Below are 12,635 nucleotides of genomic sequence, written 5' to 3'. Positions count from 1 at the left end.
TACTACTTATTTCGATGGAAATAAGCGAATTAGCACAAAAACCCAACCCACATTGAGGGCTTATACTAGGGGAAATAGCCAATAATGCACTTTTGCACAAAATAACACCTGGACCTCTTTGGTGGGGACGTAACAACTACAAATAATAAAGGTAAGAAAACCTTCTAGCATGGAATTCTCCTTTAAATGTGGTGATTTTTATATTTATTTTTTCGTAAGAAAATAAATAAAATAAAGTTAGAGCTGTAACAGGTATAACCTGATGTTTGTTCAGTAACAGGAATCTCTCCAGCTCTTCAATAAACAGAACATGTGAGGTGCAGTGTTGTTTTCGTCGACTAAAACTAAGACGAAAAATGTTCGTCGACTACCTTTTTTCACTGACAAAAACAAATGGAAACGAAATGAAAACTAAGCTACGGTGACTAAAACTAAAACTAAATATACTGACAATTTCGTCGACAAATAAAAACTAGACTAAAATGTTAGGAAGGGACTAGTGGACAAGAGATCCAGTATAAGTCATTTTACACTTGGTTGCATGCTGAAAATAGATGATCTACAAGCTCACAACGCGTCGCAGTTGTGAGCTTGTAGATCGGCTATTTTCAGCAACTGTAAAAACACTCATTACGACGACATCAAGGCCCGCCAAAATACATTTTAGTCGACTAAATCAACTGTAGATTTAGTCAACTAAAATCTTATGACATTTTGTCGACTAAAACTAGATTAACACCAAGACATTCCAGGTGACTAAAATGTGACTAAAACACAGTTTCAGTCCAAAGACTATGACTAAACTAAAATAGAAATTTGCTGCCAAAAACACCCCTGGTGGGGTGCATACTTAGTTTAGACTAGTCATTGGTTAGACATGGGTTAAGGTTAGGTTTAGGTGTGCTGCCCCGTGGGGGGTTAGGTTTAGGGTGAGGGTTTGAGATAGGTTGTAGTTGTAGGACTAATGACTGGTCTAACCAAATGACTAGTCTAAACCAAAAACTGTCGATAGCAAAGCGAGTGAACCCCACAAAGACAATTTGCCAGCCTTGTATACCTGTTGTTCCAGGCTTAGTTTCATCGCTTCCAATTGTTTATCATGTATCCTGTTTCGAGTTCTCTCTCCTGATTGGATAAAATTGGTGTCCCGACCTGAATTACTTTTCTTTTTTTCCCTGTTTACTAAAGAGCTGGAGAGATGTGGAACCCCCCGTTACTGAAGAAACAATATTATGATCAGAATAAAGAGCTTTTTAAGACTTATTTTAACAAAGAAATATCACTTCCACCAGATTGAAATGAATCTGTGGTTCTGTCTTCCGTGTGCTACACATTTTACCCATCAAACTGATGACGAGGCTGTGATTTGAGTAACACTCACAGAGTCACACAGTAACTGTTTTGTTACACAATAGAAAGAGCTCACATTCAAGTTCCAATGATGGACACACACACACACACACACACACACACACACACACACACACACACACACACACACACACACACACACACACACACACACACACACACACACACACACACACACACACACACACACACACACACACACACACACACACACACACACACACACACACACACACACAATAAACCATTTCTACCTCCCCATGCAGACACAATTGTCATCACTGCATCATCAATGGGTGAACCGCTTTATTCCATTTGCTGGCATCTGTTCATCTAAGAACCAAAAAAACAAACAAAACGGGAAATATTACATCTTTCGACATGGCATTCATTTAAATGAAAAGAAGAAACAAAAAGATTACCTAAAATCCTGATATTATGTACAAAAATAATCTCACCACGTCCAAAAAAATGGCACTTTGTTTAGTCACTCAGATATGCTGAGAAGTCCAACAGGTCTGCAGTCGCTTTTTTTCTGGAGAGCTGGCAGTTCAGCTTCAGTGATTTGAATGTCCAGTCTTTAAACCCATTTTGGACTGAGGTCCATTAAAAAAAAGGCTTCTAAATCCTAACATTTTTCTGAAAACCCCATGTTTCTATGTCAGTGGTGCTCAAACCTTTTTCATGTCAAGGACCCCCCAGAATTATCTCTATTGGGCCACGGACCCCCATCTCAAAATATGTAGTTCCAGGGACCCCTCCACCCAGAAGCCAATATTTTAGTTAAAAATGTTCGCTCTGAAATATATATTCAATGATTTGCGCCAAATTTTAACGATTTAAAAAAAAATAGCAGACCTACAAGCTCGTAGCGCGCCACTCGGTGACGCGCCATGAGCTCGTAGATCTGCTATTTTTCAATAGCTAAATTATAACATGTTTAAAACACCAAAAGGGGTTCCCGCCCAAAATGGGTTAACACTTGCTTCTCCAAGACGTGATGCGTGTCGATAAGTATGTCGTCAACAAGATTAAAAACAACAACAAAAGAGTCTAGTCTAGTATTAAAAAGCGATCAGTCAAGATGATGACCTAATCTGAGTCCGTCAGACTAGGCATCATCATATAGTCGCTGAAATGGTCATAATACCGTAAAATATTGTTATTCCAGATTTTCAGGGCTGAGTGATTATGGTAAATAATCTTGTATTGTGTAGTTTATAAGAACTACATTCAAACAATGGCGGTTTTTTTTACTGCCTGCTTGCCTTTTTCGTTCATGTCAAATACCATGAAATGATTTATTTAATCTTTAAATATATGGCATTTGTGTTCATTGCTTTCATGGCACAGAATTCTGCTAAAAAGGTGCATATAGTGTTTTTGATGTACATCAACATGTCCATATTGTAGTGAAGTATAAATCTATATAAAGTGTATCTTTCTAACTATTATTGAACTGTTTGATTGTCCGTACAGTAAGCACATACATACTTTTTAGGTATTTCAGGCAAAACATGTCTAAATTAAAGTATGTGAGAAACAGAATTCAGTCCATCACAAGACATTAGTCTTCCAAAACAAAGATCAATAAACTGTTATTTGTCATTATATGGAAGGACTTGTTCAAATGTTAATTACAAAAACAAAAAAAACGATCACTAGAATGTACTGTACTGTTACTGTACTGTGAGAGAATACAAAGGATTGCAAGAGTTCAGTTGCACTTAAAGGACCACTTCACCACTTTATCTTCATATAATAGGTCCTCACTAATAATCATGATAAAATGGCACGATTCTTTCCTACTCAATCTGTGTCTCATAGGAGGGCTGTGGGCAGTTCAGAAACTGTCCTCCAGTGACATCATCATTAGGCAGATTTTTTTTGAAACAATATTTTTTTACAAAAATGTTTAGATTTTTATTATCGTGAGAACGATGGCTTCCATTTTCGCATTGCAGCTTTTCAGGACTAGAAAGCCTGCAGTTTCTATTAGCTTGTATTCCCCATCGATGATGTCACTGGAGGACGGTTTCTGAACTGCCCACAGCCCTCCTATGAGACACAGACTGAGTAGGAAAAGAATTGCACCATTCTTTCATGATTATTAGTGAGGACCTATTATATGAAGATAGGTTGAAAAGTGGTGAAGTGGTCCTTTAAAGATTGGCACAATGCCTTTACACATTCCAGCTTTATGTCACCATTTTAAAAAGTCCTTATTGCCACAAATTCCGCTGAGGGAACAGAATAGTGAACGTTGACCAAGATGCTGCCAGCTGCATTGCACTGCAAACATGCGTCATTTAACCTCTCTTCTTCAGTCTTAAAATGTTAATAATAATAAAAAAGAAAGCAGCCAGAGGGAAAAAAGTGAGTTATCTATACAGTATTATTATAACATTTTTCAAAATGCAGTTTCAGTCAATTATTGCAAAATTGACCTGAATCAATTAAGGCACATTATGAAACCGCCATCGTGTTCTTTTCTTGGGCACAACAAGTACTATTACATCTCACTCCAATTTGATATTTAGATTTGGTCAAAAATACAGCCATTTTTGACAAAGAGAGTAGAGTGGAGGGAAAAACAAGGAGCAGACCTAGTATAGAGCACTGGACTGGAGGACACGGGTCCACTAAGTATGTGGGCTTTAAGTGGTTAAATGACATTGGTAAGATGCACTTTATTTTCTTCTCTTTTCTTTTTTTCTCCTCCTCCATTGTGGTCCTTGTGGTGGGGGGAGCAACGTGGAGCCGCCACTCCCATGGCTGCAGTGGCCCCGTAACGAAGAAGAGTCGCTGGTGAATATGTTTCGTTTGCGTTTTGCTCCGCTCTGTGTTAGCTGGAAGTCCTCTGCTGCTGCCTGAGAATATCGTAGATGTCGTCCACTTTGCTTAGTCTCTCAAAGAACGGGATGAGGTCCAGGAGCTCCGTGTCCGACATGTCGTCAAACCAGGAAGCTACGGGAACCTGGAGGGAGAAAGGGAAAACACGGCACGGAAGGGATTAGAGACTACTCCATGTGTTGTGTTACTGTACCTTAGCACAGTGGTGTTGACAGCAACATTTTGATTTAAGGAAATGTAATGGAGGTAATGTAAGGTCTCCTTTAGAGACATTTTTGTGGGGTAGAAAAATACTCAATTTACTTAATTGTAGTCTAAAACAAACACTTCTGTGCAGTGTTGTTTTTGGCAGCAAATCTTGTTTTTAGTTTTAGTCATAGTCTCTTGAATAGTTTACATTTAGTTTTAGTCACATTTTAGTCACCTGGAATGTTTTAGTGTTAGTCTAGTCTTAGTCGACTAAATATCATAAGACTTTAGTCGACTAAATCTACAGTTGATTTAGTCGAACAAAATGTATTTGGGTGGGCCTTGATGCCGTCGTAATGACTGTTTTTTCACTTGCTGAAAATAGCCGATCTACAAGCCCACAATGCGTCGCAACGCGGCGCGTTGTGAGCTTGTAGATTGTCTATTTTCAGCAGGCAACTAATAGTAAATTGACTTGTACTGGATCTCTTGTCCACTAGTCCCTTCTAAACATTATAGTCTAGTTTTTATTTGTTGATGAAATTGTCAGTATATTTAGTCTTATTTTTAGTCATCATAGCTTAGTTTTTATTTAGTTTCCATTTAGTTTTCGTCAGTGAAAAAAGGTAGTCGACGAACATTTTTCGCCTTAGTTTTAGTCGACAAAATCAACACTGCTTCTGTGTCAAAGTACTGGGGGAGAAAAACAAAAGATGTGAGCGTACAGCATTGTCCGGATGGAAGATGTAGGACGCCGGGGAGTTGTCGATGATGATGACCTTGTTGAGGTCTCGACCCAACCGGCTCAGGTCCTTCACGTAGTTCCCCCTGTGGAAGACGCACGACTCACGGAAGAGGCGACTCCGAAACGCTCCCCATTTGTCCAACAGGTCGGACACTGGATCTGCATACTGCCACCGGGGGGAGACAAACACAACATGTGAAGCCTCTCGAAATAGCACCCAGTTTGTATTGCGTGTGCATGTTTGTGCGTGTGTGTGTGTGTTACACACATTCAAAGACGAATTCAAATAAAAAGCCTTTAGACTTTAGACTAAATTAGACTAAGCCAGGGTTTGGCATTACACAAAGGTAAAGGTTAGGTTTAGGGAATGATTGGAAATCAGGGCAAAGCCTATAGTGTGTGTGTGTGTGTGTGTGTGTGTGTGTGTGTGTGTGCGCACATGCAACACCTCTGTGTTGTATGGCTATAATTAGTTTGGTGTTTTAGGGACCGATTGTAAATCACTCCCATCTAGAATACTACTAGTGTGTGTGTGTGTGTGTGTGTGTGTGTGTGTGTGTGTGTGTGTGTGCGTGCGTGCATGCCTGTGTGAATAGGTCAGTGCTTTTAGTAAATCAAAGCTGGAGGAAAATAGCCTGCCAGTAAAAAACAACAACAACAAAAAATATATATTTCTTTCCCACGCTCAGTCAGCAGCGAGAGAGAGATTATCAACAGCCTGTTTTACAACCTGTCAGTCAGGCTGCGACATGCCAGTCACATTTAGATCAGCCATTCTCACCTTGGATAGGCTCGCGGTGAATAAAACACACTCAAACAACTCGCCCATCCGCTTGAGGAACTCATCCACGTGGGGTCGCTTCAACACGTACACCTGGAGGCAGAACACGGAGGTTGTCAACATTAGTAAAAAGCCCATTTAAAACGTCCCGTCAACAGGGACTCGTTGATATCATCCAACGTCAATTAGTATGAATCTAGCAATCTTTCAGTTCAAATAATTGACCAAAACACTATTCATTTCATGGTGATGTTTTATGAATATATATCCACATCCTTTATCCTATTGCCTCTTTTTCAAGTCATATACTTTTTGTTTTGTGGTTATTATTCTTTTATTTGTTTTTCCCTTTATGAAAAATAGCTATAAAACTAACTTTCAATGAAAGGATATTTCCTGTATTTATTAACCCATTTTGGGGCGGGAACCCCTTTTGGTGTTAGCATTATGTTATGCTTTAGCTATTGAGAAGAAAAGGGTCCCACACACTGTCCAGACCCTTTTCTTCTCATGATTCGCATTTGGTTACCGGCTCCGAGTGCACAAGGCCTTTTCGTTACAAAATGCTTTAGAAATTGAAAAATAGCAGATCTACAAGCTCATAGCGCGCCACCGAGTGGCGCGCTACGAGCTTGTAGGTCTGCTATTTTTGAAAAATCGACTGACATAGAAACATAGCTTTTTTTTCAGAAAACTGTCAGGATGTATAGAAGACATTTTTTAGAATCTGATCTCAGGTCAAAACGGGTTAATCTTAGATCCGCTTCCCACTACGATGCCGTTGGTCTTGGTTCTGAACCAAGTCATCCCGAATAGGCTTTCCGCCTTTTTACAAAACAAGCCTATCCTGGATTACTTGAAACAGACCCAAACCCTCCACACACAACAAGGCTCTTCTGTCTTCCTGGGACTGGGAGGCCCGACCGGCCGGCCAGGCCAGCACACAACGGGGTCGCAGTTACCATTTAAAGCCACCTGCCGGCCAATAGTCGCTGCCATTCCCCCCCCATGGGGGGCCACACCGAGCTGGGGGGCATATCATGCACTACACGGCACTGAGATTGATGGTCGGTGATTTCTGAGAAGCCATCCAGGGTTTCGTCATGTCGTCAGGCCATGGAAATAGTCTCCCTGCTGCTGGAAGCCGTCAACACTGTCAGGTAAACTGACTAGCATTACTAAGAGCTACCACTGAGACCGCCCGCCGCCGCCATCGTCTTATACCGTATAGTCATAGAGATACGTCACGTACGCAATGTATATTTTGGTTACCAGACGTAAGGGGGGGGGGGGGGTATGTGTTGAGGGATCCATTGCCTCAGCTTTTCAGTTGTATTGCTCGTGGGGAGATATGTTTTATCCCTGCTGCAGGTCAGACTGAGTCTGTACAATATGTTTGGACAGCCTTTTTTTCAAATTTCAAAATGTGTAAAGATATGTCAACATTTTCAATTGTTTTTAATTTTTAATTTAAAAAAAATTCAATCTAGAAGCTCACAATGTGCCGCAGCGCAATGTGTTGTAGAATGGGCTATATTCCGCTAGACCTATTTGTTGTATGAAGTATTATTTTAAAGAACCACTTCATCCATGTTCAACCTAGCCTGGAAATCACCTATGCTTTTTATGGCATAGGCAGCTCCCGGCAGGATCCGCCGGGAGAAACTATGCGCAGCTGCTAGACATGAGACTAATTAATTAGAGCGACAGAGAGAGAGAGAAGTGTGTGTGTGTATATGTGTGCGTGTGTGTGTCAATTTAACAAAGGTGCAGACGATCAGAAATCAGCAGAGAGTGAGAGATGTTTGCGCTACTCTATCCTGATTTGAAGTGGACTCGGACCCAGACTTTTTTTTTCTCCCTGCAGGAAATAAAAACGTCTGGGTTTCCGAGGCTATGTTCAACCTAACTTCATATATAGAACGACCAGTCTAATAGGGGACGGAATAGAACAGGGTGTCCGCGTTCATTGATTCCAATGAAGAGGTGGCACCACGTTCCATTCGGTTCCTCAAGCTATGAAGATAAGATGGCACCAATTCCGTCTTACTTATTCAACGTCTCAGAGAAGGGCTGTGGCTATAGTTCAAAAACGTGCCTACTAGTGATATAATCGGTAGGCTGCAGGTTTGTTCGTTTCAAACTTGTTATTGTATTTATTAATCCACTTTGGGCGGGAACCAGGGCCGGTCCTGAGCAATCTGGAGCCCCAAGCAGGATTTTTCGCGGCGCCCCCCCCCCCCCAAAAAAAAAACTAAAAAAAAAAAAACTTTTTTTTTATTTTTTATCTCTGTCCCAAAAATTGAGGAGACACTGTGGAGGCACTGGGGGGACAGTGGGGACACTGTGGAGGCACTGGGGGTCCATTGGGGAGGCACTGTGGGGACACTGGGGAGGCTCTGTGGAGGCACTGGCGGGACACTGGCACTGGGGAGACACTGGGGAGACACTGGGGAGGCACTGGGGAGGCACTGGGGGGGCACTGGGGGGGACACTGGGCAGACAGAGTTGGGACAGAGTTTTTTTTTTTTGGCGCCCCTCCCCCATGGCGCTCGAAGCCGTTGCTTCGTCGGCCTGTAGGAAGAACCGGGCCTGGCGGGAACCCCTTTTGGTGTTTTAAGCATTATGTTACACTTTAGCTATTGAAAAATAGCAGATCTACAAGCTCATAGCGCGGCACCGAGTGCTGAACTAGGTCTGTAGGTCTGCTATTTTTGAAAAATCGTGAAAATGTGGCACAAATCTTTGCACATATATTCTTTCAGAGTGAACGTTTTAACTCAAATCTTTGCTTCTGAGGGGTTCCATCCACATTTTTTAAATTTTGACGTCAGGTCAAAATGGGTTAATTAATACAAGAACAATGGCTTCCGTTACAGCATGCCGACTTTCCAGAAGAGAAAGGCTGTAGTTTTTATCAGCTTGGAACCTCAACCGATGAACTGACCACAGGCCTCCTCTAGCCCATTTTGAGCGGGAGCCCCTTTTGGTGGTTACATACATTATTTTATAATTCATAGCTATTGAAAAATAGCAGATCTACAAGCTCATAGTGCGGCACCGAGTGCCATGCTATGAACTTGTAGGTGATTTAGAAAACATTTTTTTTAAATTTCGACGTCAGGCCTGAATGGGCTAGGACACAGAGCGAGTAGACAAAAATGGTGCCATCTTATAATGAGCATTAGTGAGGAGTCGGACCAAATACTATATGTGAAGATAAGGTTCAAAATTATGGAAGCATAAAGCTGCCAAAATTCAAATGAAATGGCAAACACAAAAAGTCAATTGAAATAAGAGAAATGCTTTTTCATTTTCAGGTCATTAACGCATTTCATGAGACAAAAATAAATCTAAAATGCAATAGCATTTACATTTAATCTACAGATGTGCTCATTCTATGACACAATTCAAATTATAAATAAAAGATCATTTGATTTTCAATTTTCAAAAAATACCCCGCAAATTAGTGGGCAATATTACAATTTAAATGCAATTTAGAAAATTCAAATGAAATAAGAGAAATGCTTTTTAACCTTCAGATATTGAACGCATTTAAGTGAATATATAATGCAATAGCATTTACATTTCATCTCCAGGTGTGCTCATTCTATGACGGAATGAAAAAGCAATTTACATTGCATTTTTATTTTCAAATTGGCGTGTGTACGACTTGAAAAGGAAAATGCAATGTGATTTGCTTTTGCTTCATCTCCAGGTGTGCTCATTCTATGATCAAATGAAAAAGCAAAAGCAAATCACATTGCATTTTCATTTTCAAGTCGTACACATGGCAATTTGAAAATTAAAATGCAATGTTATTTGCTTTTGCTTTTTCATTCCGTCATAGAATGAGCACACCTGGAGATTAAATGTAAATGCTATTGCATTATATTTTCACTTCAATGCGTTCATTATCTGAAGGTTAAAAAGCATTTCTCTTATTTCATTTGAATTTTCTAAATTGCATTTTCATTATTATATTATATTTATATTATAATTATAATATTGCCCACTAATTTGCTGGCATTTTTTGAAAATTCAAATTCAAATGATCTTTTATTTATAATTTTAATTGTGTCATAGAATGAGCACATCTGTAGATTAAATGTAAATGCTATTGCATTTTAGATTTATTTTTGTCCCAAGAAATGCGTTAATGACCTGAAAATGAAAAAGCATTTATCTTATTTCAATTGACTTTTCATGTTTGCCATTTCATTTGAATTGTGGCAGCTTTATGCTTCCATACTAAATGGGTGAAGATTATGAAAATGTCTGGAGTTTCCTTTTTTTACAAACATAACAAACAAATATATTAGGAATATAACTCCATGTTTTAGCACTAAGGGGTCTCAAAAACTATTTTTGATTTGGGGTGAGACAGCAAGCAATCTTTTAATTAAACAGATTTTAAAAACACAATTGTATGTCAAGTGTTTTTCCCTAATACTGTTTTTCTTTTGTCTTTTGTCTTTGATGATTTGTTATTTTATGCTTTGTTATTTCTGACGCCGTTGGAATATTTTATGCTATTTCTGATGCTGTTGAATGATGTTTTGATGTCGTTTTATGATTGTTGTTTTTCCCATTTTGGGCGGGAACCCCTTTTGGTGTTTTAAACATTATGTTATAATTTAGCTATTGAAAAATAGCAGATCTACAAGCTCATAGCGCGCCACGCTACGAGCTTGTAGGTCTGCTATTTTTGAAATAAATACAAATATTTATTTCAGAAAACTGGAGGATTTAGAAGATTTTTTTTTTAATTTCGAGGTCAGGCCTAAATGGGTTAAAACACTAACTGTAACTGTATGTTTGAAAAGGTGCTCTATAAATAAAGTGCATTCATTCATTCAAGCATAACAAGGGAAGTGTGACTTCTATTTGGGTCGATATATTGCACCATATTGTTTATCCTGAAGTTATAGGTAGACAACATGAAGAGGAGCACGTTGAAAAACACAAATGTAGTGTGCTGTACATTACCTGGTGAACCGTTCCATCAATCTCCACTGGAATGATAAAATCTGCATTGTTCACCGGCTGTCAAAATGAGAATCAACCACAAGAATTTAAAACATTTCTTTTATCCAGAGGTAAAATCTAGATTTTCTTTCTAATGGAGACAGTGAAGCGTTGGCAAAAACAACATGTGGAGCTGTGTCACGGTAGCCTGGAACTCACCTATGCTTTTTATGGCATAGGCAGCTCCCGGCAGGATCCGCCGGCAGAAACTATGCGCAGCTGCGCGACATGAGACTAATTAATTAGAGCGACAGAGAGAGAGAGGAGTGTGGGTGTGTATATGTGTGCATGTGTGTGTCAATTTAACAAAGGTGCAGACGATCAGAAATCAGCAGAGAGTGAGTGATGTTTGCGCTACTCTATGCCGAATTGAAGTGGACTCGGACCCAGACTTTTTTTTTCTCCCTGGAAATAAAAACGTCTGGGTTTCCGAGGCTAGTGTCACGGTGCCAAAGTAAAGACGCCGGCTCAGCGTCTTGCAAAGAACACGACCCTTTGTAAATAATACCTCTCATCATTATAATATATGGTCTGCAGGGTAATAGGGGTATCTTACAACACTCATAAAATGTCACATTTATTTTAGTTAGTGGTCGATCTAGCACGTAAAATAAGCCTCTTAAAATGATCACGAATGAAGACATGCTGACAACACGCCGACATTGCACAGTGACCTACGTACGTCGGCATTATACATTTTCACAATTTTTTCAAAAATAGCAGACCTACAAGTTCATAGCGCGGCACTCGGTGCCGCGCTATGAACTTGTAGATCTGCTATTTTTTCAACAGCTAAAGCATAACGTAATGCTTAAAACACCAAAAGGGGTTCCCGCCCCAAAATGGGTTAAAACTGTGCAGTAGTGAAAATGTGATGTACTATACAAAAAGTAATAATGCAACATGTTACCGCACACACAACAGCCTCAAATGTCTTAAACATTACTGTAATTATTGCCATTGGCTATACAAGCTGAGTCTCAGGAACGTGAACACAAACTGCTTATGCTTTGTTGCCTTCTACTTCTAGTTCTAGTTCTAGTTCATTGAGCATACTGTACAGTATGTTTTCCTTTTTATGAATTAAGTGTCATTTTTTCTGCAAATAAACTCTGAAAACCACCACCAGAGGGCAACGTGATGACCCTAAAAGTAACTTCCTTTCTTTTCCTGATGATAACTTCATCTCAAGACACTCAAAATGTCACATTTTCCGACATGCTATTTCAGTATGTGTGTCAACCTTAAAATTAGTTTTATGGAGGTTCTGTTGTACCAAACATGGAGCTTACAGGGCCTGACCCTGTATACACTTGGCCCGGGCGTGAGATCCAGTGACATCCTCTGAGGGCAGACTGTGACCCGAGCTGTAGGAACTAAGGTATGGCATCCTTTACATCATTTGACGTGACCCGTCGTTAGCGTGGCGGCCGTGGCCTTCTGGCATCCATGAGTTACTGTTCACAGATGTGCTACCTTAAAAGGTATCAAACTGATTAAACCACATGAAGTCTCTATAGTGTCCCGATTCTTTACATGACATAATAGGTGAACGTTCAATGAAAATAACTAGTGATGGGAGATTAATCGGTATCGGCCGATATTGGCCTTAAACCAATTAATCGGTCATCGGTATCGGTAAAATATTATATCGGATTTAGCAGATAT

General features: G+C 39.8%; 1 protein-coding gene across 3 annotated transcripts in view; it reads right to left on the bottom strand.

Moving 5' to 3' along the window:
- Positions 1 to 1,660: 1,660 nt before the first annotated feature.
- Positions 1,661 to 12,635, bottom strand: part of ctdsp1 (CTD (carboxy-terminal domain, RNA polymerase II, polypeptide A) small phosphatase 1) — a 46,325-nt gene continuing 35,350 nt past the window's right edge. For all 3 annotated transcript variants that reach the window (XM_079519198.1, XM_079519199.1, XM_079519197.1), the window contains 4 exons: positions 10,929 to 10,985; positions 5,940 to 6,032; positions 5,139 to 5,324; positions 1,661 to 4,348 (listed from right to left, as the gene is read on the bottom strand). In XM_079519198.1, the coding sequence (XP_079375324.1) occupies positions 4,217 to 4,348; positions 5,139 to 5,324; positions 5,940 to 6,032; positions 10,929 to 10,985 (468 nt within the window). In that variant the 3' untranslated portion in view covers positions 1,661 to 4,216. The remainder of the gene's footprint in view (positions 4,349 to 5,138; positions 5,325 to 5,939; positions 6,033 to 10,928; positions 10,986 to 12,635) is intronic.

This window comes from Electrona antarctica, assembly GCF_951216825.1.
Source record: "Electrona antarctica genome assembly, chromosome: 13".
NCBI lineage: Eukaryota > Metazoa > Chordata > Actinopteri > Myctophiformes > Myctophidae > Electrona > Electrona antarctica.
This window is presented reverse-complemented; position numbering and strand designations above follow the sequence as displayed.